The sequence below is a fragment of the Salmo salar genome, chromosome 20 (genome assembly GCF_965601325.2).
Source record: "Salmo salar chromosome 20, fSalSal1, whole genome shotgun sequence".
NCBI lineage: Eukaryota > Metazoa > Chordata > Actinopteri > Salmoniformes > Salmonidae > Salmo > Salmo salar.
The window spans coordinates 54,285,659-54,311,918 of NC_138310.1; the positions used below are offsets into that span (position 1 = coordinate 54,285,659).

Below are 26,260 nucleotides of genomic sequence, written 5' to 3' on the forward strand. Positions count from 1 at the left end.
TGATCAGGGACAAAGTGGCACCCTTTTCCCTATTTACTCCACTCATTTTGTTCAGGGCTCAAAGGACTCTAGTCAAAGGTAGTGCACTGTCTTGGTAAAAGGGTGCAATTTGGAACTTAGACAGATTGTCAGATATGAACAAATCAGTTACTTCCTTTGGCTTAGATAAAGAACCACTTGGACACCAAGACTGGGACATAGAAAGCCAAGATTCCTACCCAACTCACACCATCCGCAAAAGCCAGGATCCTAAGAATTAGCCTAATAGGTTCATCATACAATACATAATACATGGGTTTTTATAAATAGCTTAGCACTCGTCAAAGACCCAAAGAGGACACGCTCCTACAACCAAGCTGAAACCGGCAGCTAACCAGGCATAGAGAGACAATGCCTCAGATGTCAGTGACCTTAGGGCGGGGGATCATTTACATAACGCCACTAAAATACCAAGTGAATGTATATAATCCAGGGGTGCTAAGCTCAGTTCCTTAAGCGCTACAGTGCCTTCAGAAAGTATTCACACCCCTTGAATTTTTCCACATTTTGTCGTGTTACAGCCTGAATTTAAATTGAACTAAATAGCCCATAACGTCAAAGTGGAATTATATTTTTCTAAATTAATTAAAAATGAAAGGCTGAAATGCATTGAGTCGATAAATATTCAACCCCTTTGTTATGACAAGCCTAAATAAGTTCAGGAGTAAACGTTTGCTTAACAAGTCACATAAGTTGCATGGACTCACTGTGTGTGCAATAATAGTGTTAACATGACTTTTGAATGACTACCTCATCTCTGTACCCCACACATACAATTATCTGTAAGGTCCCTCAGTCGTGCAGTGAATTTCAAACACAGATTCAACCACAAAGACCAGGGAGGTTTTCCAATGCCTTGTAAAGAAGGGTAGATGGGTAAAATAGTTTTTTTTCTTCAGACATTGAATATCCCTTTGAGCATGGTGAAGTTAATTAATTACACTTTGGATGGTGTATCAACTTAGTTGCCAGAGAGGAAACCGCTCAGGGATTTCACCATGAGGTCAATGGTGACTTCAAAACAGCTTGAGTTTAATGGCTGTGATAGGAGAAAACTGAGGATGGATCAACAACATTGTAGTTACTCCACAATACGAACATAACTGACAGTGTGAAAAGAAGGAACCTTGTACAGAACAAAAATATTCCAAAACATTCATCCAGTTTGCAACAAGGCACTACCAATTACCCCACCAAAGACATTCTTTTAAATAGTATACTCAGTAATAACAGACTTTATATGGACAAATAAAATGTCATAGAATAAAAACACATCCTGAGTCTGAGGGTGGTTTTAACCTTCCAGACTTGGAATTGTATCAACTTGCCACCCAGGGATTTGACTTGCAACATATAGTTAAATACACTAAAGAGGAACAATGGGTACATATTGAAGATGAGCATGCTCATCCTCAGAATATTTTTACGTGTCTAATTTTAAGGACAAAGCTAAAAACTACTTCATAGTTAAAACCATAACAATATGGAAGAAAATGTAACGTATTCTACAAGAACCAATATCAGTCCCTAAAAAAACAAAAACACAACCCTATGGAACAATATTTGGATAGCTTTTCAGAATTCACAGATAAATTGGGCTACATGGAAAACTAAAGACATAGAAACCGTAAATTAATTAGTAATAGGAAATACATTTATTTTCATGACAGAATTGAAATTTATTACACAAGAGACAAAATTCCCAAATTATACAGCACAACGGCAGAGTCAAAACTAACAATGACAACTAACAAACTAACAGTGTAAAACCAAATAATGACTCAATAATCCACAGGGTTGCCAGGTCTAACTCAAATTTCTAGCCCAATGACCCCTGAAAATCAACCTACAAGGACAGAAAACTAGACACCCAAATATTTTTGCAGCAAGAAAGGAGTTGACACATTTATCCAATAAACCCTTTTCCCCATAACGCTATTAAGTGAATTAAGAAGGAATATCAACTATTTAACTTCTTTGACTGCTATGAGTAAGCAATAAGGCCTGAGGAGGTGTGGTATATGGCCAATACAGCACAGTTTGGGCTGTTCTTAGGACATAGCCCTTAGCCGTGGTACTGTATATTGGCCATATACCACAAACCCGAGTTGCCTTATTGCTATTATAGACTGGTTACCAACTTAATTAGAACAGTAAAAAGTACGTTTTTTTCATTTTCGTACACGTCTGATATACAATGGCTTTCAACCAATTAGTATTCTGGGCTCAAACCACCCAGTTTGTAATTGTTAATAAATCCCGTTTGCGCATGTGCATAACTATAGATACATACGACAGGGAGTCTGATTGATGTAAATTGGACAGAGGATCTCGAAATCTCTGTGCAAGAAACACTTGGACGAACTTAAATGTTAGGCTATTTTCTGGCAATTGTGCCGTTATTATGTGACAGATGTTAAGACGACAAATGTTAACACTAAAAACGGTTATAAATGGCCTATTTGCGAGATTGATTTATTTCAAAAGGCATAGGCTACTGACTAAAATCCGGGTTTATAATTGTAATTCTATTTTGCCAGGGTTTGCTGTCCTAGATGCAAGTAGCCTACAGCCAGATAGGCCAACATCTAATTTCAGGGAAAAGTCCACATTGAAACGGACATTAATAAAATGTGGAGAATGAGCTGTGACAGTGAACACAATTGATAACTTCCAATTTAAATTAACTAAACAAGGCCATTAACAATTGCATAATAACACAAGTCTACAACAACAAACTGGGTTTAGGCTATTTAATCCGTTTGCCAGTTCCAGGTAGGCTACACAAGTGCCACAAATTGATTTGCAATGACTCCAGTAATATCGTCATTTCAACATATTGTATCAAATGGTAGGATACAGTAGCCTATAATGGAATATACATTAATAGCCTACTTGATGGCCAATATGCACATTTTGCCTATCAATCATTCGAAAAATGTAATGTAATTTTCATTGTCCACTTTTTCCCCACAACACAAGCAGGCGAAGGAGTTGAACAACTTCCATCTCAAATGTCCACTGGCGCAGCGCTCCAGACCCTAGAAATGAGCATGAGTAAAACCGTTCGCTTGATACGGTTATCCATAAGAAAAGTAGACATTAGAAAGCAGTTTATTTTAAACCACCTCTGAGTGAACTGATCTAAAGAGCTTGTGCGCCTAAAATCGTTTTCCAATGCGCTGTAGCCGTTACATAAGTTCTACGGCGTTAATATGTTTTATGGGAAAAGGGTGTCTCCATAATGACCAATCCAAATAGCCTACCGACAACCGGTAAAAAGTTGTCAAGACGTGTGCGCGTGCTGCTCTGTCTCCGTGACTCAGCTGCAGCACTCTCTCAACGCACACACACTGCTCCGGCCCTCCTCCTCTCCACCACCACTCACAGCCTGAAAGTCTGCAGCAGCAGCAGGTCACCGTGAAATATATATATTTCCAAGAGAAATACATTGATGGCAATGGTGCAATTTAGATGTAGCCCAAAAACCCAACACCCACGACATCGTTTTCAAAGTAGCCCAATTTGGCTAGAAAACCGAGAACATGGCAACACTGACAACCCGAGAACATGGCAACACTGATAACCCATAGCTTCTTGGAATGCAATAAAATCATACAATTATGGGCAGAGTTACAAAATTGGCTGTCAGAAGTATTAAAATGTAAATGTACTTCTAATCCGCAGTGAGATACCCTACGGGTTGGACATAACTTTTCTCACCAATCATCTTGAAAAAAACGTGTGCTTAAAATGGAAATCAACAAATTCTCCATCATTAACAAAATGGAAAGGTCAAATGCTTTATCTAAATGTTGAATGTGCATGGGCTACAGACAGAAACAAAATGGTGCAGTTTGAGGTCATGTGGCAGAGAGTGATACTGGCGCTGGAGATGGTGGTGTGAGCAGGTGGTTCTGGGCAGGGGTTATGTTGTGGATGTTTGTGTGCTGTTGTTTGTATGTGTATGCTTTGTATTGCAAAAAAATAGATAATAATCTTACCAAAAAAGTTGTACTGCAAAAAATGTGCCAAAGCAATTCATTTTTTTGTCCTGAATATAAAGTGTAATGTTTGGGGCAAATTCAATACAACACATTACGGAGTACCACTCCCTATTTACAAGCATAGTGGTGGCTGCACCATGTTATGAATATGCTTGTAATCATTAAGGACTGGGGAGTTTTTCAGGATAAAAAAATAAACAGAATGGAGCTAAGCACAGGCAAAATCAGAGGAAATCCTGGTTCAGTCTGCTTTCAACCAGACACTGGTAGATGAATTCACCTTTCAGCAGGACAATAACTTTAAACACAAGGACAAATCTACACTGGAGTTGCTTACCAAGAAGACAGTGAATGTTCCTGAGTGGACGAGTAACAGTTTTGACTTAAATCAGCATGGAAATCAAAATAAATTGTATTTGTCACATGCGCTGAGTACAACAGGTATAGATAGACCTTACAGTGAAATACTTACTTGCAAGCCCATAACCAACAATGCAGTTTTAAGAAGAAAAACATTTTAGTATTTACTACTATAAATGGAGGTAAAAAAATAACACATATATACATACAGTTGAAGTCGGAAGTTTACATACACTATAGTTTTGGCAAGTCCGTTAGGACATCTACTTTGTGCATGACACAAGTCATATTTCCAACAATTGTTTACAGACAGATTATTTTACTGTATCACAATTCCAGTGGGTCAGAAGTTTACATACACTAAGTTGACTGTGCCTTTAAACAGCTTGAAAAAAAAATCCAGAAAATTATGTCATAGCTTTAGAAGCTACTGTTAGACTAATTGACATCATTTGAGTCAATTGGAGGTGTACCTGTGGATGTATTTCAAGTTCTTCCTTCATGGGAAAGAAATTAAAAGAAATCAGAAAAACAATTGTAGACCTCCATGAGTCTAGTTCATCCTTGGTAGCAATTTCCAAATGCCTGAAGGTACCACGTTCATCTGTTCAAACAATAGTACGCACGTATAAACACCATGGGACCACACAGCTGTCATACCCTTCAGGAAGGAGACGCGTTCTATCTCCTAGAGATGAACGTGCTTTGGTGCGAAAAGTGCAAATCAATCCCAGAACAGCAGCAAAGGACCTTGTGAAGATGCTGGAGGAAACAGGTACAAAAGTATCTATATCCACAGTAAAATGAGTCCTATATCGACATAACCTGAAAGGCCGCTCAGCAAGGAAGAAGCCACTGCTCCAAAACCACCATAAAAAAAACAGACTACGGTTTGCAGCTGCACATGGGGACAAAGATAGTAGTTTTTGGAGAAATGCCCTCTGGTCTGATGAAACAAAAATAGAACCATTTGGCCATAATGACCATCGTTATGTTTGGAAGAAAAAGCGGGAGGCTTGCAACCCGAAGAACACCATCCCAACCGTGAAGCATAGGGGTGGCAGCATCATGTTGTGGGGGTGCTTTGCTGCAGGAGGGACTGGTGCACTTCACAAAATAGATAGCATCACGAGGTAGGAAAATGATGTGGATATATTGAAGAAACATCTCAAGACATCAGCCAGGAAGTTAAAGCTTGGTCACAAATGAGTCATCCAAATGGACAATGACCCCAAGCATACTTCCAAAGTTGTGGCAAAATGGCTTAAGGACAAAGTCAAGGTATTGGAGTGGCCATCCAAAGCTCTGACCTCAACCCTATAGAAAAGTTGTGGGCAGAAATGAAAAAAACGTGTGAGCAAGGAGGCTTACAAACCTGACTCAGTTACACCAGCTCTGTCACGAGGAATGGGCCAAAATCCACTCAACTTATTGTGGGAAGCTTGTGGAAGGCTACCTGAAACATTTGACCCAAGTTAAACAATTTAAAGGCAATGCTACCAAATACTAATTGAGTGTATGTACACTTCTGACCCAGTGGGAATGTGATGAAAGAAATAAAAGCTGAAATAATCATTCTCTCCACTATTATTCTGACATTTCACATTCTTAAAATAAAGTGGTGATCCTAACTGACATAAGACAGGACATTTTTACTTGGATTAAATGTCAGGAATAGTGAAAAACTGAGTTTAAATGTATTTGGCTAAGGTATATGTAAACTTCCCACTTCGACTGTGTGTGTGTGTGTGTGTGTATATATATCACACACACATACACACAGACATACATATAATACACACACACACACAACTGTTCAAAAGTTTGGGGTCACTTACACATTTCCTAGTTTTTGAAAGAAAAGCAAAACATTTTGTCCATTAAAATAACTTCAAATTAATCAGAAATACAGTGTCGACATTGTCAATGTTGTAAATTACTATTGTAGCTGGAAACGGCAGATGTTTAATGGAATATCTACATAGGTGTACAGAGGCCCATTATCAGCAACCAACACTCCTGTGTTCCAATGGCACGTTGTGTTAGCTAATCCAAGTTTATCATTTTAAAAAGGCTAATTGATCATTAGAAAACCCTTTTGCAATTATGTTAGCACAGCTGACAACTGTTGTCCTGATTAAAGAAGCAATAAAACTGGCCTTCTTTAGACTAGTTGAGTATCTGGAGCATAAGCATTTGTGGGTTCGATTACAGGCTCAAAATGGCCAGAAACAAATAACTTTCTTCGGAAACTCGTCAGTCTATTCTTGTTCTCAGAAATTAAGGCTATTCATGCGAGAAATTGATAAGAAACTGAAGATCTCGTACAACGCTGTGTACTACTCCCTTCACAGAACAGTGCAAACTGGCTCTAACCAGAATAGTAAGAGGAGTGGGATGCCCCCTTGCACAACTGAGCAAGAGGACAAGTACATTAGTGTCTAGTTTGAGAAACAGACGCCTCACAAGTCCACAACTGGCAGCTTCATTAAATAGTACCCGCAAAACACGAGTCTCAACGTCAACAGTGAACAGGTGACTGCGGGATGCTGGCCTTCTAGGCAGTTGCGAAGAAAAAGCCATATCTCAGACTGGCCAATAAAAATAAAATATTAAGTTTGGGAAAAGAACACAGACACTGGACAGAGGAATCCTGCCTAGAAGGCCAGCATCCCGGAGTCACCTCTTCACTGTTGATGCTGAGACTCGTGTTTTGCGGGTACCATTTAAAAAAAATCTTGATCGGAGCTCATCCAATTTGTTATTCAATGATTGCACGTTGGCTAATAGGACTGATGGTAGAGAGGGATTACACACATGCCGTCGGATCCTTACAAGGCACCCCGACCTATGTCCCTGATATCTCGGTCTCTTCTTCAAGCGAATGACTGGGATTTTGGGCCTTGTTGGGTGTCTGAAGTAAATCCTTTGCGTCCGACTCGTTGAAGAAAATCTTTGTCCAGTACGAGGTGAATAATCGCTGTCCTGATATCCAGAAGCACTTTTCGGTCATAAGAGACGGGGGCAGAAACATTATGTACAAAACAAGTTAAAAATAACGCAAAAAAAAAAAAACACAATAGAAAAACGGCAGCCATCTCCTCCGGCGCCATGGAATCTATGACAAGACCTGAAAACGGTTGTCTATGAATGATCAACAATCAACTTGACAAAGCTTGAAGAATTTTGAAAATAATAAACAGGCAAATATTGTACATTCCAGGTGTGCAAAGCTGTTAGACTTACCCAGAAAGACTCACAGCTGTAATTGATGCCAACGGTGATTCTAACATGTATTGACCCAGGGGTGTGAATGTGAGGTCGACCGATTAATTAGGGCCGATTTGAAGTTTTCATAACAATCGGTAATCAGCATTTTCGGATGCCAATTATATTGGAATCCACGAGGAGACTGCGTGGCAGGCTTGACCACCCCTAGTTACGCGAGTGCAGGCAGCAATGAGCCATGGTAAGTTGCTAGCTAGCATTAAACTTATCTTATAAAAAACTATCAATCTTAACATAATCACTAGTTAAACTAGTAATATCATCAACCATGTGTAGTTAACTAGCTTGTCCTGCGTTGCATATAATCAATGTGGTGCCTGAAATTGTGTCACTTCTCTTGCGTTCAGTGTAAGCAGAGTCAGGGTATATGATGCAGTTCGGGTCGCCTAGCTCGTTGCGAACTGTGTGAAGACCATTTCTTCCTAACAAAGACCGTAATTAATTTGCCAGAATTGTACATAATTATGACATAACATTGAAGGTTGTACAATGTAACAGCAATATTTAGACTTAGGGTTGCCACCCGTTCGATAAAATATGGAACGGTTCCGTATTTCACTGAAAGAATGAATGTTTTGTTTTCGAAATGACCGTTTCCGGATTTGACCATATTAATGTCCTAAGGCTCGTATTTCTGTGTTTATTATAATTAAGTCTATGATTTGATATTTGATAGAGGAGTCTGACTGAGCGGTGGTAGGCAGCAGGCTCGTAAGCATTCATTCAAACCGCACTTTCCTCCATTTGCCAGCAACTTTTCGCAATGCTTGAAGCACAGCGCTGTTTATGACTTCAAGCCTATCAACTCCCGAGATTAGGCTGGCAATACTATAGTGCTTATAAGAACATCCAATGGTCAAAGGTCTATGAAATACAAATGGTATAGAGAGAAAAAGTCCTATAATAACTACAACCTAAAACTTATTAACTGGGAATATTGAAGACTCATGTTAAAAGGAACCACCAGCTTTCATATGTTATCATGTTCTGAGCAAAGAACTTAAAAGTTAGCTTTTTTTACATGGCACATATTGCACTTTTACTTTCTTCTCCAACACTGTGTTTTTGCATTATTTAAACCAAATTGAACATGTTTCATTATTTATTTGAGACTAAATTGATTTGATGTATTATATTAAGTTAAAATGAAAGTGTTCATTGTTCATTCAGTATCGTTGTAATTGTCATTATAAATAAATACATTTAAAAATATATATATATTTTTTTATTTTATTTATTTATAATGACAATAATAATGGCCGATTAATCGGTAGTGGTTTTTTTTTGGGTCCTCCAATAAATCGGTATCGGCATTAAAATCAATCGGTCGACCTCTAGTGTGAATGCTTATGTAAATGAGATATTTCTGTATTTCATTTTCAATAAAATAGCAAGAAATTCTAAAAACATGTTTTCACTTTGTCATTATAGGGTATTATGAGTAGATGGCTGAGAATAGCTTTTTAATACATTTTGAATTCAGGCTGTAACACAACATGTGGAATAAGTCAAGGGGTGTGAATACTTTCTGAAGACACTGTGTTTGCTTGTTTTTGTTATTTCCTTACGTGTCTAATTAAGACCTAGACAACCAGATGAGGGGTTCCTAACTAATCAATTACCTTAATTGATTCATCAAGTACAAGGGAGGTGCGAAAACTCGCAAACGCACGACCCTCCAGGAATTGAGTTTGACACCATGCTGATCTAACCAATTCTGGCGGTGCTTACTTTTACCAATAACTGTGACATGTCAGCTCGACGTCAGGTTTCAGGCTAATGAATAAATTAGCCTAACAGTGTAATGGGGTGATCTATTGAGAATGAGACAAAAACCTGCTCTTACACATGCCTAGACCTCCTTGTGAGCTGGCTTCGCGTTCTGGGAAGACTAGTTATTTCTGAAGCTACTCTTCCCCCTCTCTGTTCTTGGCCGAGATAATAGAATGGGGCCATATGAAAGCAAGCTGCGGCCCATTTCCGGCTAGCGGACAGGAAAAGGAAGAGCCAGGCACATGATGTTCTAGCACTGAACCCTGTGTGTGTGTGTGGTGGGTCCATCTTTCTCAGTAGGGCTGTGTGCATGTCCATCTCTGTGGTATTTTAAGCTTCCTTGGGCTATTATTGCTCTGGCAGTCATCCAGCTGTGTTGATGTAAACTCCCCCCTGCATCGTGGGTACGATGGCCAACATCTGGAGCAGGGACCCACTTGAAAAACACACACAACGTATGATACAGTAAAAACAGAAAGGCCCAAATGAGGGAGGAAGGTCATGAGGCATTGTGAGTTCACACTCCCGGTCTCACGCCACAAACTCAAATTCTTTGGGAACATCAAGTCCCTCTCCATGCAAATGGACTCAAAATAAGGAAATTGGGTGCGAAATCAAAACTGGAAGAGAGTGCTATGCTGGCCTATAAAAGCTGGTGCCAGCATCATGTTTGATAGAACATCATTTGACAAGCCCGATAAGCTGAGCACACAGAGGAGTTTGGACAAGCTATCCGAATGACTAGCACAACTCATTTCCTCACACACGCAATTCAAATGGCCAGTTGTAGTTGGAACTATTGGCTGGTTTTTAATGTACAGCTTTAGTTACAGTAATCTACTTGGAGGGGTGACGTGTCTGGCCTGCATTACTTTGGAATTTTCCATTGAAAGATATGGATACAGAGAGTCAGTTAAGCTGAAGTGTCATATAGCCCCCGCGATCACACGACTGTTGACCTAACCATAGCACCGCGCCAAAGCTGATACTTAGCAACCAGGAACAAACAAGTGGCAAGTGGCCTACAAAATGAACAGGAGAGATGGATAGGCCTCCAAAACAAGCAGACCAATAAACTGAGATTATTTGGGGCACGGCACTCTAAACAACACGACTGTGCTGCTGACAATTACATCAAAGGAATGCGGACAAGAGGACATTTCAAGTTTGGTATGATGACTTTGTCGTCATGAAATTCCTTTTATGTTTTATATAACAGCGTATGACTGCGGAGAGCTCAGAGAGGCAAATATGAAAAACCGAAAACACAATATGGAGATCGAAGATGGAATAAAAATGCTGGATCAGAGAGTAATAAAAGTTAAGAACAAAACAAGGAGTTTAACACAAACCAAATGAAACGTTTTAAAAAGACACAGCCATAAAGACACCATCTCAGCCGTCTGCAATGAGAATAGTCAAAGTCGAAATCTTTACTGCCTGAGTCAGTCAGGCCCAAAGCCACTTGGCTCAGGAGCAATGCTAACCAACTGAGACCAGGTCTGTGTCCTCATCGAAGGAGACTGGACCAAGAACCCCCCCCAAGACACACTCAAACATACTCTTACATACAAACATAGCCTACACACACACAAACACACAGTGCATCTAAACATATGACAGTCAGTATGAGTCAGCATGAGTGGGATTGATGATAGGGTTGGTTTGAGTGCACAGAGAGCAAACAAGCATGTGCATGTGAGTGACCGTGTAGCATGCAGGTGCCTGTATTCTGCTGTGCGTGAGCATGAGATGATCAGTGTGACATTGTTCCAGTATGGGGAGGGGGGGGGGGACAGTTGCCAACACTGACATCAAAAACATTCACATTAAAGATGGTCGAAATGACATCATCACAACCAGTTAACAACAGGTTATAATGACGTCATCTCTATCAGCTTAGCCCGCTTGGTTCCCTGTTGTAGAGGGTTGACCTTCTACTCCAATCAAGCTCCCTTATGTGGAGGTTAATGTGTGCAGTGAGCGTCACATGATCACACAAATAAGACCGTATCTTTTATTCAACCCGTGCTGTTGGTTTTCTTTGCGTGTTCCTTTCAGCGGCAACACTACGCAGCGCTGCGTGTGGGAGGTCCTCACCCCTGCTGCTCAACGTTCTGCTCAACGTCCTCATTGTGGGAAATTAGCTTTAAAACTGCAACATTTTCTCTCCGCCAACAACAGAGCTGTGAACAGTTTGGGGTCACATGTGTTACGAGGTGGGGGGTTGTTAGTACGCCGATAATTGACGATATCCATCCTAGGTCTGATACCAGTTGATACCATTGTCCAAACTCACCCCCTTTTACCACAGAAAGGTTCCTCAGTAAGCATCCCCATAATGGAAACTTTCACCTACATTCAGGTCTTACTGACTGCATGGTCTGGGTCCATGCGTTACAACACTATCATCAGCTATATTTAGCCCCTTGACAAATAGCCCCTGGCATCGCCTGCCTGTGTGTGCCAGTCCGGCCAGTCCCCCCTTGAGAGTCAGTTGGCAACATCGACGACATGATGCGTCTTTCACAGAGACTTACACATTGGAGTCACTTAACTTTAGTGAGTTAAACATCAGGTGCCCCGGGAACGGTAATTCCATTGGAATCTTGTTGGAATCCATAGAGACGTTGGTCATGTGTTGGTGAGAGATGGAGGGCTACGGAGACCTGACCCCTCCATGTATGGAGCTCAGCTGCTGCAAGGGGACCACAGTCATTGGTTGATATCAAGATCCAACGCAAACTCTGTCTACAGAAAAACTGTTCTCATTGGTTTGCAAGTGGAGGTGGCCAGATGGACTAAACCACCCACATAACCGTGAACATTAAAGCAATAAGGCACTAGAGACTGTGGTATTGTGAATAGGCTATATCATGATGATACACACGACTGGATCACGAAAGGTTAAATTTAAAAAAAATTAAAAACACCTGTATTTGGGGAGTTTCTCCCATTCTTCTCTGCAGATCCTCTCAAGCTCTGTCAGGTTGGATGGGGAGCATCGTTGCACAGCTTTTTTCAGGTATCTCCAGAGATGTTCGATCTGGTTCAAGTCCGGGCTCTAGCTGGGCCACTCAAGGACATTCAGAGACTTGTCCCGAAGCCAAAATGTTGTATTGGCTGTGTGCTTAGGGTCGTTGTCCTGTTGAAAGGTGAACCTTTGCCCCAGTCAGCTCGTCTCCCAGTCCTTGCCACTGAAAAATGTTTCTCATGGTCTGAGTCTTTAGGTGCCTTTTGGCAAACTCCAAGCGGGCTGTCATGTGCCTTTTACTGAAGAGTGGCTTCAGTTGGCCACTCTACCATAAAGGTGTGATTGGTGGAGTGCTGCAGAGATGGTTATCCTTCTGGAAGGCTCTATGGCAGAGTGACCAAGGCCATCTCCCCCAATCGCTCAGTTTGGCAAGGCAGCCAGCTTTAGGAAGAGTCTTGGTGGTTCCAAACTTCAACCATTTAAGAATGGAGGCCACTGTGTTCTTGTGGAACTTCAATGCTGCAGACAGTTTTTGGTACCCTTCCCCAGATCTGTGCCTCGACAATCTTGTCTCGGAGCTCTACGGACAATTCCTTCGACCTCATGGCTTGGTATTTGCTCTGACATCTACTGTCAACTGTCTGACCTTATATCGTCAGGTGTGTGCCTTTCCAAATCATGTCCAATCAATGGAATTTACCACAGGTATCAAGTTGTAGAAACATCAAGGATGATCAACGGAAACAGGATGCACATGAACTCAATTCCGAGTCTCATAGCAAAGGGTCTGAATACTTATTTAAATAAAGTATATGTTTTTTGATTTTTAATAGATTTGCCAAATTTCTAAAAACGTGTTTTTGCTTTGTCATTATGGGGTATTGTTTGGAGATTGATGAAGACTTTCATTTTTGTTGACCCATTTTAGAATAAGGCTGTAACGTAACAAAATGTAGAAAAGTCAAGAGGTCTGAATACTTTCCGAATGCACTGTAAGTAGTATGAAATTGCCTGTCAAAAACTACTGGTTTTGGATGAAAAAAAAAACTACATGAGTTAGACCTAGGACAGATTCCACTAGGGCTAGTACTGAACGCACCAACAAGAACATTAGAAGATGGGCATACAGTGTGCATAACCCAATAACTATGGGACATGAAGGCAGGTCAAGCAGCAACACCACAATTGTCAAATTATTAATGCAAATGAAATCACGGCACGACACGTGCATTAGGCCCGTTATCTAACATTGCCTGGCCATCACGGCTGCTGCTCCTCCTCCTCCTCGATGCAAATCTAAGCTGAGGAGGCGGCGGTAGGGGAAGAAGTAGTCTGGATAGATGCAGTGTAACATGAGGAGACGGCGCGATGCACCGCAGACAAGCCAGAGCACGCCGGCTGCCTTCTTTAGCCATACCTGTCTGACTGTAGTGGAGCCAAGAGGAGGTGCCCCGTCTTCTGATAAGGAGGGAGCTAGTCAGCTGGCAGACACATTTAAGTTTAGAAACACTTTTTTATTCAGGTGTGTGTGTTTTGTTGTTGACCCTAGTCCCGAGCCTGTCAGGTCTGCCCTAACGGCTCTAAGACAGTCCCTCTTCCATAGCTGTGACGCTTGGCTCAGTCTAACACCACGGCTCAACAAACCACTTCTCCCTGACTGGCTTTGCGGACCGAAGCATTGAGCTATAGGTCCTGTCTTTCACACCAGTGATTAGGCCTGACTAATGCTGGTGGAAAAGGTGTGCAGTCCGAAGATCTGTCCAAATATACTGAATTTGCTCACTTCTACGTCGGCTAACTGACTGTTAGGGAGGGTGTCATGTCAATGCATGTGAGCAATATTAATAGACAGGCTACTGTTTGAATTCAGAAGAAATTTTGTTGATGTAGCTAGAAGAGGCAACGTTTTTGTTTATTATTCCAATATCATGCAATTTCTCTTAAATCGGGACATCAGTAGCTCTTAGGTTGCATAACATGCCCTTCTTTGGACTTTGAATTTCATAAACATGACCAGAAATATCAGTGTTTATAATCTTGAGTTGGTGAGAAGGCAGCACCAAGGCACTGGTTTCATATGTTTGAGCATCTATTTTTAAAAACATAACCTAGTCCCATTTAAATTGTACATACAAACCCGATGAACCTGAAGCATGTCATGCTTCATAAGATGCAATGGGAGGGGTAAAAAAAGAAGGGGAAAAAAGGTTTTGGGTGGTGGTACATTTAATGACAAACCCAAAACAATCATACTTGGACCAGCTACTTCCCCTAAACATTACACAGAAACCACACTGGCCACATACATGTTATTCAATCAGATCACCCACACAATTCACGCTCGTGAATGAGTCTGCGTAGCCAAGCGCTAAAATAGAACTTGCTTCTATTTGAGACACTCCACAAGCTGCAAGTCCCCTCCTTACTGGATATGAGGAAAATACAAACCCATGTGGGTGCTTGAAAGACAAACGAGGAGAGATTAAAGATAACCTAGTTTGTTTTTAGTTGTTTTTCCTTAATCATTGGAGTAGAGAAACACCCGATTTTGTACGACTCCGGGTCACAATTCTACAAAGAACCAGCTAAAAAGAGGACCATATGCATGTCAGGTAAAATAACAACCCAATGTACATCAACCAGGAAAAACTAGCTAGCAACAGATAGCTAGTCAAATGTCCATTCATGTGTTGACCTGCCCCCGTGATTCAGCATGGCCTATTTAATGATACATTTATTAAATGACAGAAATCAAATGTAAATTCTCACAATGACGATGACCTCTGCCTAGAAAGGGTCATTTTCAAATTGCACTAATGCAATCCATTCTACCAATCCAGTTGATTGCAAAATATCAGGGCCTGTGTCCCCCTCTGCAAAAGGATCACTCAACAAAAAAACTTGGCACAATAATGGAGAGACTGTAGTTTTTAGTGGTCAGTGTTTTATCAATGAATCGTTAAGTAACTTTAAAGCACTAATATGTGGTTCCGTATAAATACATTTTCACAAGTTCTGTGGCATTGCCTAAGCTGCTTACAGCCTAATGTGTTTTTGATTATGTTCCATGTCACCATGCGAGTTAATCTATCAGAATAGTCAGCCTCCATCACACAACACACAGAGGTAGCTAAGTGTTCTCGCTCTTCTACACACACATTACAATCGTGATGTCCTTACATGACTGGCCTCAGTTCGATTCCATGAGCGTGTTGCAGATCCACAGTCTTATTACTAGGAGATATGTCAGCTTAGTGGCACTGGCACAGGCTTAAAAGTATGACCCGAGTGGGTAGGCTATCAATTGGCCTGCTCTACTCCTTGGCCACCCAAGTCGTTATTGAGAGAAAAACATTGAAAGGGAAAGAGGGATACCTAGTCAGTTGTACAACTGAATGCATTCAACTGAAATGTGTCTTCCGCATTTAACCCAACCCCTCTGAATCAGAGAAGTGCGGTGGGATGCAACCGCTTCTCAATAAGATACCTGGGAAAATAAAATGGAATGGTAATTTATGTAAAGGCAAAATGTGGATAAAAAAAAGTTGTTTACTGTTCATGCTAAGGTCTCTCAACTATAAGGATGAGAAATGACAAAGGTAAAAGTTGCAACAACTATGATTGTTTTTTTGTTTCAATATTGAAAAACAAGATCTGTAGTCTCCCGTGCCTATCCACCAGCAATGCATCTGCCTACAGACACCCACACTATGCAACAGAATAAGCACACTCAAAGGGATATCAATAAGCTATGACATATCTGAGGCTGCAGATGTTCCCATAGCCTCTGCCTATACTCAAATGGAAATGCCACATAACCTGGCAAAAACTAAAATACCAGCCCTTGAATACACCACTAAATCAAAGAAATACACCATGACAAAATGAAAAACGAACTTTTTCAGTGAGAAAATACGTTAGTGTACACATTTTTAGGGATGAGATATGGCCAGCCAGCTATATGTTTACTGCCTGTCAAGCAGGTTTGTTATTTTAGTTAACTACCAAGCCAACTTAACTAGCTTGCCAAAGGCGCATTCACTTCAAAATATCACAAATATATATCTAGTTGCTTGCTAATGATACGTGTAAACTACTGATGACATGCTTGTGATTCTACCTAGCTAATACATAATGCCAAAAATAGCTGGTTAGTTAACGAACGCAGTGCACGCTCGAAGCGCCCCTCTCCTCTCTTTCATCCCAGCGGTACCCTCATCTCCGCAGACAAGTCACCCCCACTGCCCTTGTTACATTAGATCTGGTTCTATCATGTGAAAGACTACAAGGCGAATGATTGCTTATGATGCCCCATGTTTACACCCCCGCACTGCGACCAAAAGCGGTCTAGCCGTTGTAACGTTACTCGCTCCCAGCCGAAGGCCCAATCTTCAGCCTGGATGAGAGTGACAGCGATAACAGTCAAATTAGTACAAATCGTTGACAACCTGGAATTGATCCCCTTCAAAAGCCTTGCATTAATCATCCTACCTTTGCTTTGGTGATGATGTGTGTTGCTAATTTAACAACGGCGAAATTTCCCTTGCCGATGGTCCGCTCGATTTCGTAGTAGCCCACTCGGGCTAGGGGGGGCCTGCCGGACGAGGGGTGGCCGGGGTTGGTGATGCACCCCGCGGCCGGGCGATTGGAGTGGCTGATCCCAGAGGATGGCTGTGCTCGGTTCTGGGCGCCCATGCCTGCGTGGGCCGGTCGGGTAGAGTGCGTAATCCCGGGAGCAGCGGACCCAGCTGCACCTCCGCTTGACACGGCCGCCATCTTCTCGCCTCTCTGCGGGAACAACAACCAGTCTTGCGCATCGCGAGCACGCCCCCACCCTGCGTCATATTACGTACATAGCCCCTCCGCAGCGCCCTCTCTAGGTTGTAACTATAGCAACTATTAGCGTAACAATGACTTCATCCACAGAAACGGTTGTCTTGGCGACAGAACTGCGCATTATGCACTAGTACAAATCTGTGTGTGTTTCTAACCCGGAAGACAGCAGTGCAGTTTCACACGTCTGTCGAGTGTACATCACATGGTTGGATGGATTCAACCTCTCGACTTCAACTCATTCTAATGGACACTGAAAACACTTTATTGCCTGCAAAATGACACTCATCACCTCTGGGAAAAAATACAGTTATTATGTTCTGTTCAATTCTATTCGTTTACACCTGGCGGCCAATAATTCTGCATTGTTGGGATGGGCTCGTAAGGAAACATTTCACTGTAAAGTCTACACCTTTGTATTCGGCGCATGTGACAAATACAATTTAACTTGATTTGATGTCATGCCTCATCCATCGTCTACAGCAGGGGTGTCAAATATATGGCGAGGCGTCCAATCCCGCTTGAGTAAAATAAACACGGGAACTCAATATACTCTCAACCTCGTTGAAGACAGGGGCGAAAATCTGATATCCACTTTGGAGGGGACAATTACATGAAATTTTCTCAAGAGCAATTCCTGAGGGGGACACCAACAGTAGTGCTGTAACACATAGCCTACATTGTAATATGGTAAATGTATATTGAGGAACCAAAGAAATAAGGTGTTTGCCGTACTCCTAACTACCGGTACCCAAAACTACACAACTAATCACAACAGCAATACCATTGCCTTTAACAAATCTTAGTTCAGTCACCAGTTTAAGTTGAGAGTGGGGGTATCCATGGCATTTTCCAATTATGTTCCTATTTTACAAGTCAAAAAAATTGAGAACCTTTCATAATGTTGCCAAACAAAGACTCAACAAACTTACCTGAGACTCCCTGTCTCTGCCAGTCTGTCCCTCCATATCTGTCCCCAACTCTGCTGTCTGTGTGCCATCTGTTGCCTGCTCTGCCTAATGACATCATTGTGAAACATTTCCATTAGAATTTCATTTCTTTTTTATGAACATTTTATCAACTAGTCTTTGAGATATTAGGCTACTAGGGTTCTTACTATGCGTTTTGGTGTATTGAAAAATACTCTGAGGTCCGTCTTTTATTTTTCTGCCATTTTTCTACCTGGCTGGCTGGCTGGCTGGCTGGCTACACACACAGTGTGTAGGTTATTTACAGTAGGAGATGGGCTTCTATCATCTTCAATCATTCTATATGGGCTTCGATCTAAAAGGTAGCTAGCAAATGTGAAACGGATTAAAATGACAAGAGTTGACAGCTGTATGAGTTCACCATTTACACAACATATGCTGCAACCTTTTGTAATTTTAATAGTTTGTTTCATATTGGCTGGCTTCCAACAATAGCTGAATTTGCAAAGCTAGTGAGCACCAATTCAGTTTCAGTGGTGTTTGCTATAATCTTTTCTACCCGGGTTAAATAAAGGTGAAATAAAATAAATAAATAAAAGTTCCCTTGTGACAATTTAGCTTTTGCAACGAGACCATTAAATATATTTAAGACAATGGTAGAAGAGAGTGTAGTTCTGTTCAGTTTGGACTTCAGTTTATCGCTAACCTTATCACAGGGACTTTGAAGCACTAACTTACATCATCTGCATGCTGATTCCATCTTTGACGACGCCACATAAATGGAATAGGTACTAGCTAGCTTAATAGTTAATATTTGCGCGCTAGCTCTGCATATTCAGCTAGTGTGTGTGTGCGCGCGATTGACTGGATGAACCTCACGGCAGTTACGTAGCAAGCTAAGGAACTGGCAGTGGATCAAACCATTGTGAGGCAAAGGGCGGGGGGGGTCGCAATCTTTTGATACTTAAAAACGCGCTATTAAGTGTCTATAATCAGCACAATTGCTTTCATTGCGTATTATTAATATTATTTAAATTACATAGTTATGTTTCAGTGATATATTGGGGGGGACAAATCATATTTTTCCCAGGATGGGGGGGTCGTGTCCCCCCTGTCCCCCCCGGGATTTCCTCCCCTGGTTGAAGACCGAATCCTGTCTCGGAGCTCTATAGACAATCCCTTCAACCTTATTGCTGATTTTTGCTCTGACATGCACTGTCAACTGTGGGACCTTATATGGTAGACCACACAAGGGCCATTCACTTTTCTGAATCTAAATGTATCTATTTCCTTTATCAATATTATACCATTTTTCCTTTCACACGACTAAATCAAGTTGTATAATAAGAATTAGAAGAATAAGAATCTGATGGCAATTAGACACCTAGGCTACTTCCTACTTTGATGGTGAAACTATAGAGGCATAAGAGTTAAGAAAGAAGAAGAAAGAGAACGAAAGAAAGAATGCAAACATATTTTTTCTGATGAATTATAACAGATGAGAAACATTGCCAAAGAGACACAGCACTACTTCACTGTTATTACCTATTAATTAAACAATTTCTCTCTGGAAAAACTAAGGGGATGTGACTGACCAGAAAACCAATGTTGAATTTCAGAATTGGTTCATTTATGGTTAGGGTTATGTTTAAGGGTTAGGGTCAGTTTCAGATGTTGTCCTAGTCGGGCTGTCAATGGGATGCTGAACAGTCAAGTCTCTTGATGACCCATTTATCGAATGTTGGCATTTATTGTCATGAATCTTGCCCCGGAGGCAGCTCTGCAGAGTGATCACTAGCTGACAAAGTCATAACATTTCTTACCTTAACCCTAACCACATTGGTAACCCTAATGCCTAACTCTAACCTTAAATTAAGACCAAAAAAACATTTTTTTTCAGCAACTTTTACGATATAGCCAATTATGACTGCAGCTGGCACATCTAGTGGCAATAGTTCAGTTCTGCCTCCAGGTCAATAAACGTAAATACACACATAAACTTTTTTGCAGTAACTCTCCTGCACTGACTCTATGCACACACACACTACATACGCACGCCCACAGACACATGACACGCACACACATACATACTGACACCACACACACACAAACAAAAACACTTTCACACTTACCACATACCCTGCTACTGTATATTATCCTGTTGCCTAATCACTTTACCCCTACCTGTGTACATAGCTACCTCAATTATCTCATACCCCTGCACATCAACTCGGTACTGGTACTCCAGTTCTAGAGCTCAGCTGAATCTGGTAATGAATGGTGTGGCTGTTGAACAAGTTTAGGAGACTAAATTACTTGATATTACCTTAGATTGTACTCTGCCATGGTCAACACATATAGATTCAATGGTTGTAAAGATGGGGAGAGGTCTGTCCATAGTAAATAGATGCTCTGCTTTTTTGACACCACACTCCAAAAAGCAAGTTCTGCAGTCTCTAGTTTTGTCTAATCTTGATTATTGTCCAGTCGTGAGGTCGAGTGCTGCAAGGAAAGACCTAGTTAAGCTGCAGCTGGCCCAGAACAGAGCGGCACGTCTTGCTCTTCATTGTAATCAGAGGGCTGATATAAATAGTATGCATGCCAGTCTCTCTTGGTTAAGAGGAGAGACTGACTGCATCACTTCTTCTTTCTTTAAGAAACATTAATGTGTTGAAAATCCCAAATTGTTTGCATAGTCAACTTACACACAGCTCTGACACACACACTTACCCCACTAGACAAGCCACCAGGGGTCTTATCACAGTCCCCAAATCCAGAACAAATTCAAGAAAGCATACAGTATTATATAGAGCCATTATTGCATGGAACTCCGTTCCATCTCATATTGCTCAAATAAACAGCAAACCCGGTTTCAAAAAACAGATAAACGGCACAACGCCTCTCCCCTATTTGATCTTGGTAGTTTGTGGTATGTATTGATATGTAGGCTATAGAAGAGTAGCTGCTGCTTTTGCAACAGCTAATGGGGATCCTAAGAAAATACCAAATACTCCCTGTATATAGCCATGTTATTTTTTACTCGTTATTGCTGTTCGTTATTCACTGTGTATTTATTCTGTATACATCAATGATGTCGCTCTTGCTGCTGGTGAGTCTCTGATCCACCTCTACGCAGACGACACCATTCTGTATACTTCTGGCCCTTCTTTGGACTCTGTGTTAACAACCTTCCAGACGAGCTTCAATGCCATACAACTCTCCTTCCGTGGCCTCCAACTGTTCTTAAATACAAGTAAAACTAAATGCATGCTCTTCAACCGATCGCTGCCTGCACCTGCCCGCCCGTCCAGCATCACTACTCTGGACGGTTCTGACTTAGAATATGTGGACAACTACAAATACCTAGGCGTCTGGTTAGACTGTAAGCTCTCCTTCCAGACTCAAATCAAACATCTCCAATCCAAAGTTAAATCTAGAATTGGCTTCCTAGTTCGCAACAAAGCATCCTTCACTCATGCTGCCAAACATACCCTCGTAAAACTGACCATTCTACCGATCCTCGACTTCGGCGATGTCTTTTACAAAATAGCCTCCGATACCCTATTCAATAAACTGGATGCAGTCTATCACAGTGCCATCGGTTTTGTCACCAAAGCCTCATATACTACCCACCACTGCGACCTGTACGCTCTCGTTGGCTGGCCCTCGCTTCATACTCGTCGCCAAACCCACTGGCTCCAGGTCATCTACAAGACCCTGCTAGGTAAAGTCCCCCCTTTATCTCCGCTCACTGGTCACCATAGCAGCACCCACCTGTAGCACGCGCTCCAGCAGGTATATCTCTCTGGTCACCCCAAAAGCCAATTCCTCCTTTGGCCGTCTCTCCTTCCAGTTCTCTGCTGCCAATGACAAGAACGAACTACAAAAATATCAGAAACTGGAAACACTTATCTCCCTCACTAGCTTTAAGCACCAGCTGTCAGAGCAGCTCACAGATCACTGCACCTGTACATAGCCCATCTATAATTTAGCCCATACAACTACCTCTTCCCCTACTGTATTTATTTATTTTGCTCCTTTGCACCCCATTATTTTTATTTCTACTTTGCACTTTCTTCCGCTACAAATCTACCATTCCAGTGTTTTACTTGCTATATTGTATTTACTTTGCCACCGTGGCCTTTTTTGCCTTTACCTCCCTTATCTCACCTCATTTGCTCACATTGTTTATACTTATTTTTCTACTGTATTATTGACTATATGTTTGTTTTACTCCATGTGTAACTCTGTGTTGTTGTATGTGTCGAACTGCTTTGCTTTATCTTGGCCAGGTCGAAATTGTAAATGAGAACTTGTTCTCAACTTGCCTACCTGGTTAAATAAAGGTGAAATAAATAAAAATAAATACAATTCCTCGTATCACTATTTCTATTTTTTAATCTTCATCTTTAATTCTGCATTTTTGGAAAAGGACCCATATGTAAGCATTTCACTGTTAGTCTACATCAATTCTTTACGAAGCCTGTGATTTGAACATGACACGACAGTTCAGTTGGAAACAGTGCCTCTGCTGGTGTAAGACCCATCCTGCATCCAGGCAAGGCTTAATTTCTTTCAGGAAAGGCCTGTGTTCACAGGCTTCAGTCATGTGTTGCATGAACAGAGTTCCAATAATTACAGGATTAGTTCCAGGCTTATGGGAATAATATGAAGGACCTGTGACTTTTCTTGTTCCTGTGATAGTGTGAATGAGTTAGGTCAAATGATTTACCCTGGACACAGAATATGTCTATAAATCTAAATTGAATGAATGTGAGTTGCATTATGGTTTAAATAATAGTTTCTATAGTCCCCCTGGGATGGTTAGTGGAGAGGTAAACAAGACAGTCACTGGGATTGACTGAATGTACTCTCTTCTTCGTGTGGCTTTCCGGCAGACTAGACGCTGTGTTGCGTATTGCTGCCTTTAGCAGGTCGGAGTCCAAAATGCACATTTTGGTCTGCCAGAAAATAGGGGAATGGGAAAAACTTAAATTGCACCAACATCTAACTCATAAAAACCCTCCACCCAATCCCACTACTTGGCCCTAAACGATCCTACACCAGGGCGTCTGCCTGTGAGGATGGAACCCCTTCTCTCAAAACTCCCTGTAGCTCTTCTGCACTAAAATCTCTCACACCCAAATATTTCTCTGCTGCAACTACCACATCTAGCTTCTGTGATTTCCACTCCATCAGTGCAGTGAAGTTGATCACCATGGCTATAAAAGCAAGAAATCCAACCTTACCAAAACTCATCCTCTGTCTTTTCACGCCTACTCACTGGGGGCATCCCAGTCGACTCACTGACCCTTGGGTTATCCTCTACTCTCTTCACTACCTTAGCATAGGAAACTTTCTGCCCCACTCGAACTCAGTCAATCTCAACCTTTCATTCTCTCACAGGGCACTTCAGATCCCCAGCTGCATGGGCACCCCCACAGTTGACACACAGTGCTTTCTCTATCCCAACTGTCCACTCCCTATGACTATGCCATCCTGCACATTTCTCACATCATGGTATCTCCCTTCTACACACTGCTGCATCATGTCTGAATCTTTGGCACCTAAAGCACCGAAGCGGATTCGCAACATAGGCCCTCACAGAATAGCAACTATAACCTAACGTGACCTTATCAGGTAGAAACTCTGTGTTAAAAAAACAGAGATGGTATTCTCAGTCTCGCCATTGACACTGGGTCTACGTCTTACCAAATGCTGGGCGTCACAAACACTAGGAATATTCCTTTTCATTGGATCCACTTCTACACTCAACGCTACCTCACTGATCACCCCTTTTAGCAGCGCCATGCTCTGGAAAGCAAAGCACACCACAGGTCAACCCTCGAGCCATGTGACTCGAAGAACCCACTTCCTCTGGGAGGCAGATACTTCTTGAAGCTTTCACAGATGTAACCATTCCCAGTTTGTCCTTTACCCATTTTGACACAACATATGGGTCCGCCAAAAAGCAGGAATCCATTCTTTCCAAAAATGTCACTCAGGGCAAATGTTGGAAGACTCTACCTTGGTGATGCTTCGGAGACTGTAGAAGCACCAGTATAAGACCACCACACCTAAGCTGTGTTTCAGAAAAGCCCCCTACGAAGCAAGCTTCTGCATCCCATCACACAACAGTCCACTTCCCTCTAGGAACTGGGGCAGGGGGCCAAAAAGCTGATGCTGTTGATCTGGTGTTGCGGTATCATTCAAATCATAGCAAGCTAGCTAGCCAAGCCAAATAAACTGACTTGCTTGCCATAATCAGTCCAGATATTTCAGTTAATCTATCAACAGGTTATCAAACCCCAAAATGTTGATTACATTTTTTAAATAAAATATACAAATGCAATAAAAATCGAGAAATGCTATTTAAAAAAAATGCTTTAAAAACAATACAATATTTACTATATTGACTATGGGCGCGTTTGTAAATTATCTCTGGCTATCTACTCCGATTTCAGAACACTCATCTGTGTGCCAGAGCGCAGAATAACTGATGAATTTACAAACGCTCAACACAAGTTGATATATGGCCGGTGTCGGTAAACGTCGGCAAAAGGCGTATTTAAATTGTTGCCAACAGCACAATTACAGTCACCAATGCTCTGGATAACATGAAAACAGACTAACCAGCTCTACTAGGGCGAGTAAAATGGTCAGAGTGAGGTGTTCTCTCATTTGTGCCTGGCAGTAGCTAGCAAGCTAGCCAACGTTAGCCAGTTAGCGTGGGTGCTTGACTGCCATTGCGTGGTCAGAACGCTCGGATCAACCCTAGTCCTCGGCCGGGCGCTCTGAACGCTCCGAGAGCGAAACACTCTGAATTTACCAACAGAAAATCTGACAACGCTCTGAATTTACCAACGGACAATCTGACAACCAGTGTTACCAAGTAATTTTCATGGTATGTTGCTAGAGGCAGGTTGATTTGTTGCTAAAAGACGTTGTGATGTCATTGCGTGATAACGTAAAACTACGTCATTACGTAGAATACACAATAACTTAACTCAAATTGACTGGCCATCTTGGCAAAAAATATGATTTGACGTTTGTTCAGGTACAGACTCCCACTCTTTTCTGTACTTCTGGCTGTACAATTTTGATTGAGACATGTTGATTGATGTTGTAAGTTTGTTCAAGATCAAACATTCATGACCAACTATATTCATTGGGTTTGGCACGTCGAACCCGTACTACTGCTGCAGTCAGCCAACAATGATTTGCAATTTGCTGAAATTGCTGCTGCCTGTGCACGAGCTGAGCGCCTGTTGTTGACGTCACTCACAATGCAATTTTGCAGCCAGTCACGTGTGTTGTGACTGAGTGTGTGACAGAGAAAATCGGGTTTGTGTCATTTAGAGGGAAAATGCGTGCATTTTAGTGTTTGGGTCACTTTTAAAAAGTTGCTAGAAGATCCAAATACATTTTTAAAAGTAGCTCAATTTGTTGCTAGGTGCTGTTTGAAAAAAAAGTTGCCAGGGTAGTCTGAAAAGTTGCTAAATCTAGCAACAGAATTGCTAAATTGGCATCACTGCTGACAACGCTCTGAATTTACGAAGGCCCAGCGCGCACTTCAGAGTGAATTTACAAAAGCACACTATATTTACAATATTTGCAGAGCGCTCTGCCTCTCGGCGCCATGGCAACCACAGAACAAGGCAGCATAGTCATCCATAAAATATATATGTATTTTCTCTCGACTGTCCCATTTGCTATGGATCATGTATTATATAAATTATCCCTATAGTTTTAAGTTTTATTAGTCGTATGTAGACCTATAGGATACACGTGGTATCACCGTCCAACAAAATGCTTACTTGCAGGTTCCTTCTCGACAATGCAACAACAATAAGAAAAAAAATAAGTTACGAATACGAACATAAAGTAAATGGCTCAGCAGAATATAATAAACATTTTAGCTTAAGTAGACAGGAAGGAACACTTTATGGTTCAATATTTATAGATGTTTGGGAGGATTGGGGGAAAAGTGTTTAAATTGTGCAGTATTTAGCAATCATAATATTCTGGAAATGTGTGCATTTTTGATAAACTTTCTG

At 41.5% G+C, this 26,260-nt stretch overlaps 1 protein-coding gene across 4 annotated transcripts in view; it reads right to left on the reverse strand.

The window, feature by feature from the left end:
* The window catches only part of LOC106580817 (serine/threonine-protein kinase SIK3 homolog), a 52,022-nt gene extending 34,756 nt beyond the window's left edge, over positions 1-17,266 (reverse strand). For 2 of the 4 annotated variants that reach the window (XM_014162272.3, XM_014162271.3), the window contains exon 1: positions 16,933-17,266. In XM_014162272.3, coding sequence (XP_014017747.1) covers positions 16,933-17,217 — 285 coding nt within the window. In that variant the 5' untranslated portion in view covers positions 17,218-17,266. The remainder of the gene's footprint in view (positions 1-16,932) is intronic. The other 2 variants (XM_082966523.1, XM_082966522.1) reach the window with 1 other exon arrangement.
* Between the last annotated feature and the right edge of the window lie 8,994 nt (positions 17,267-26,260).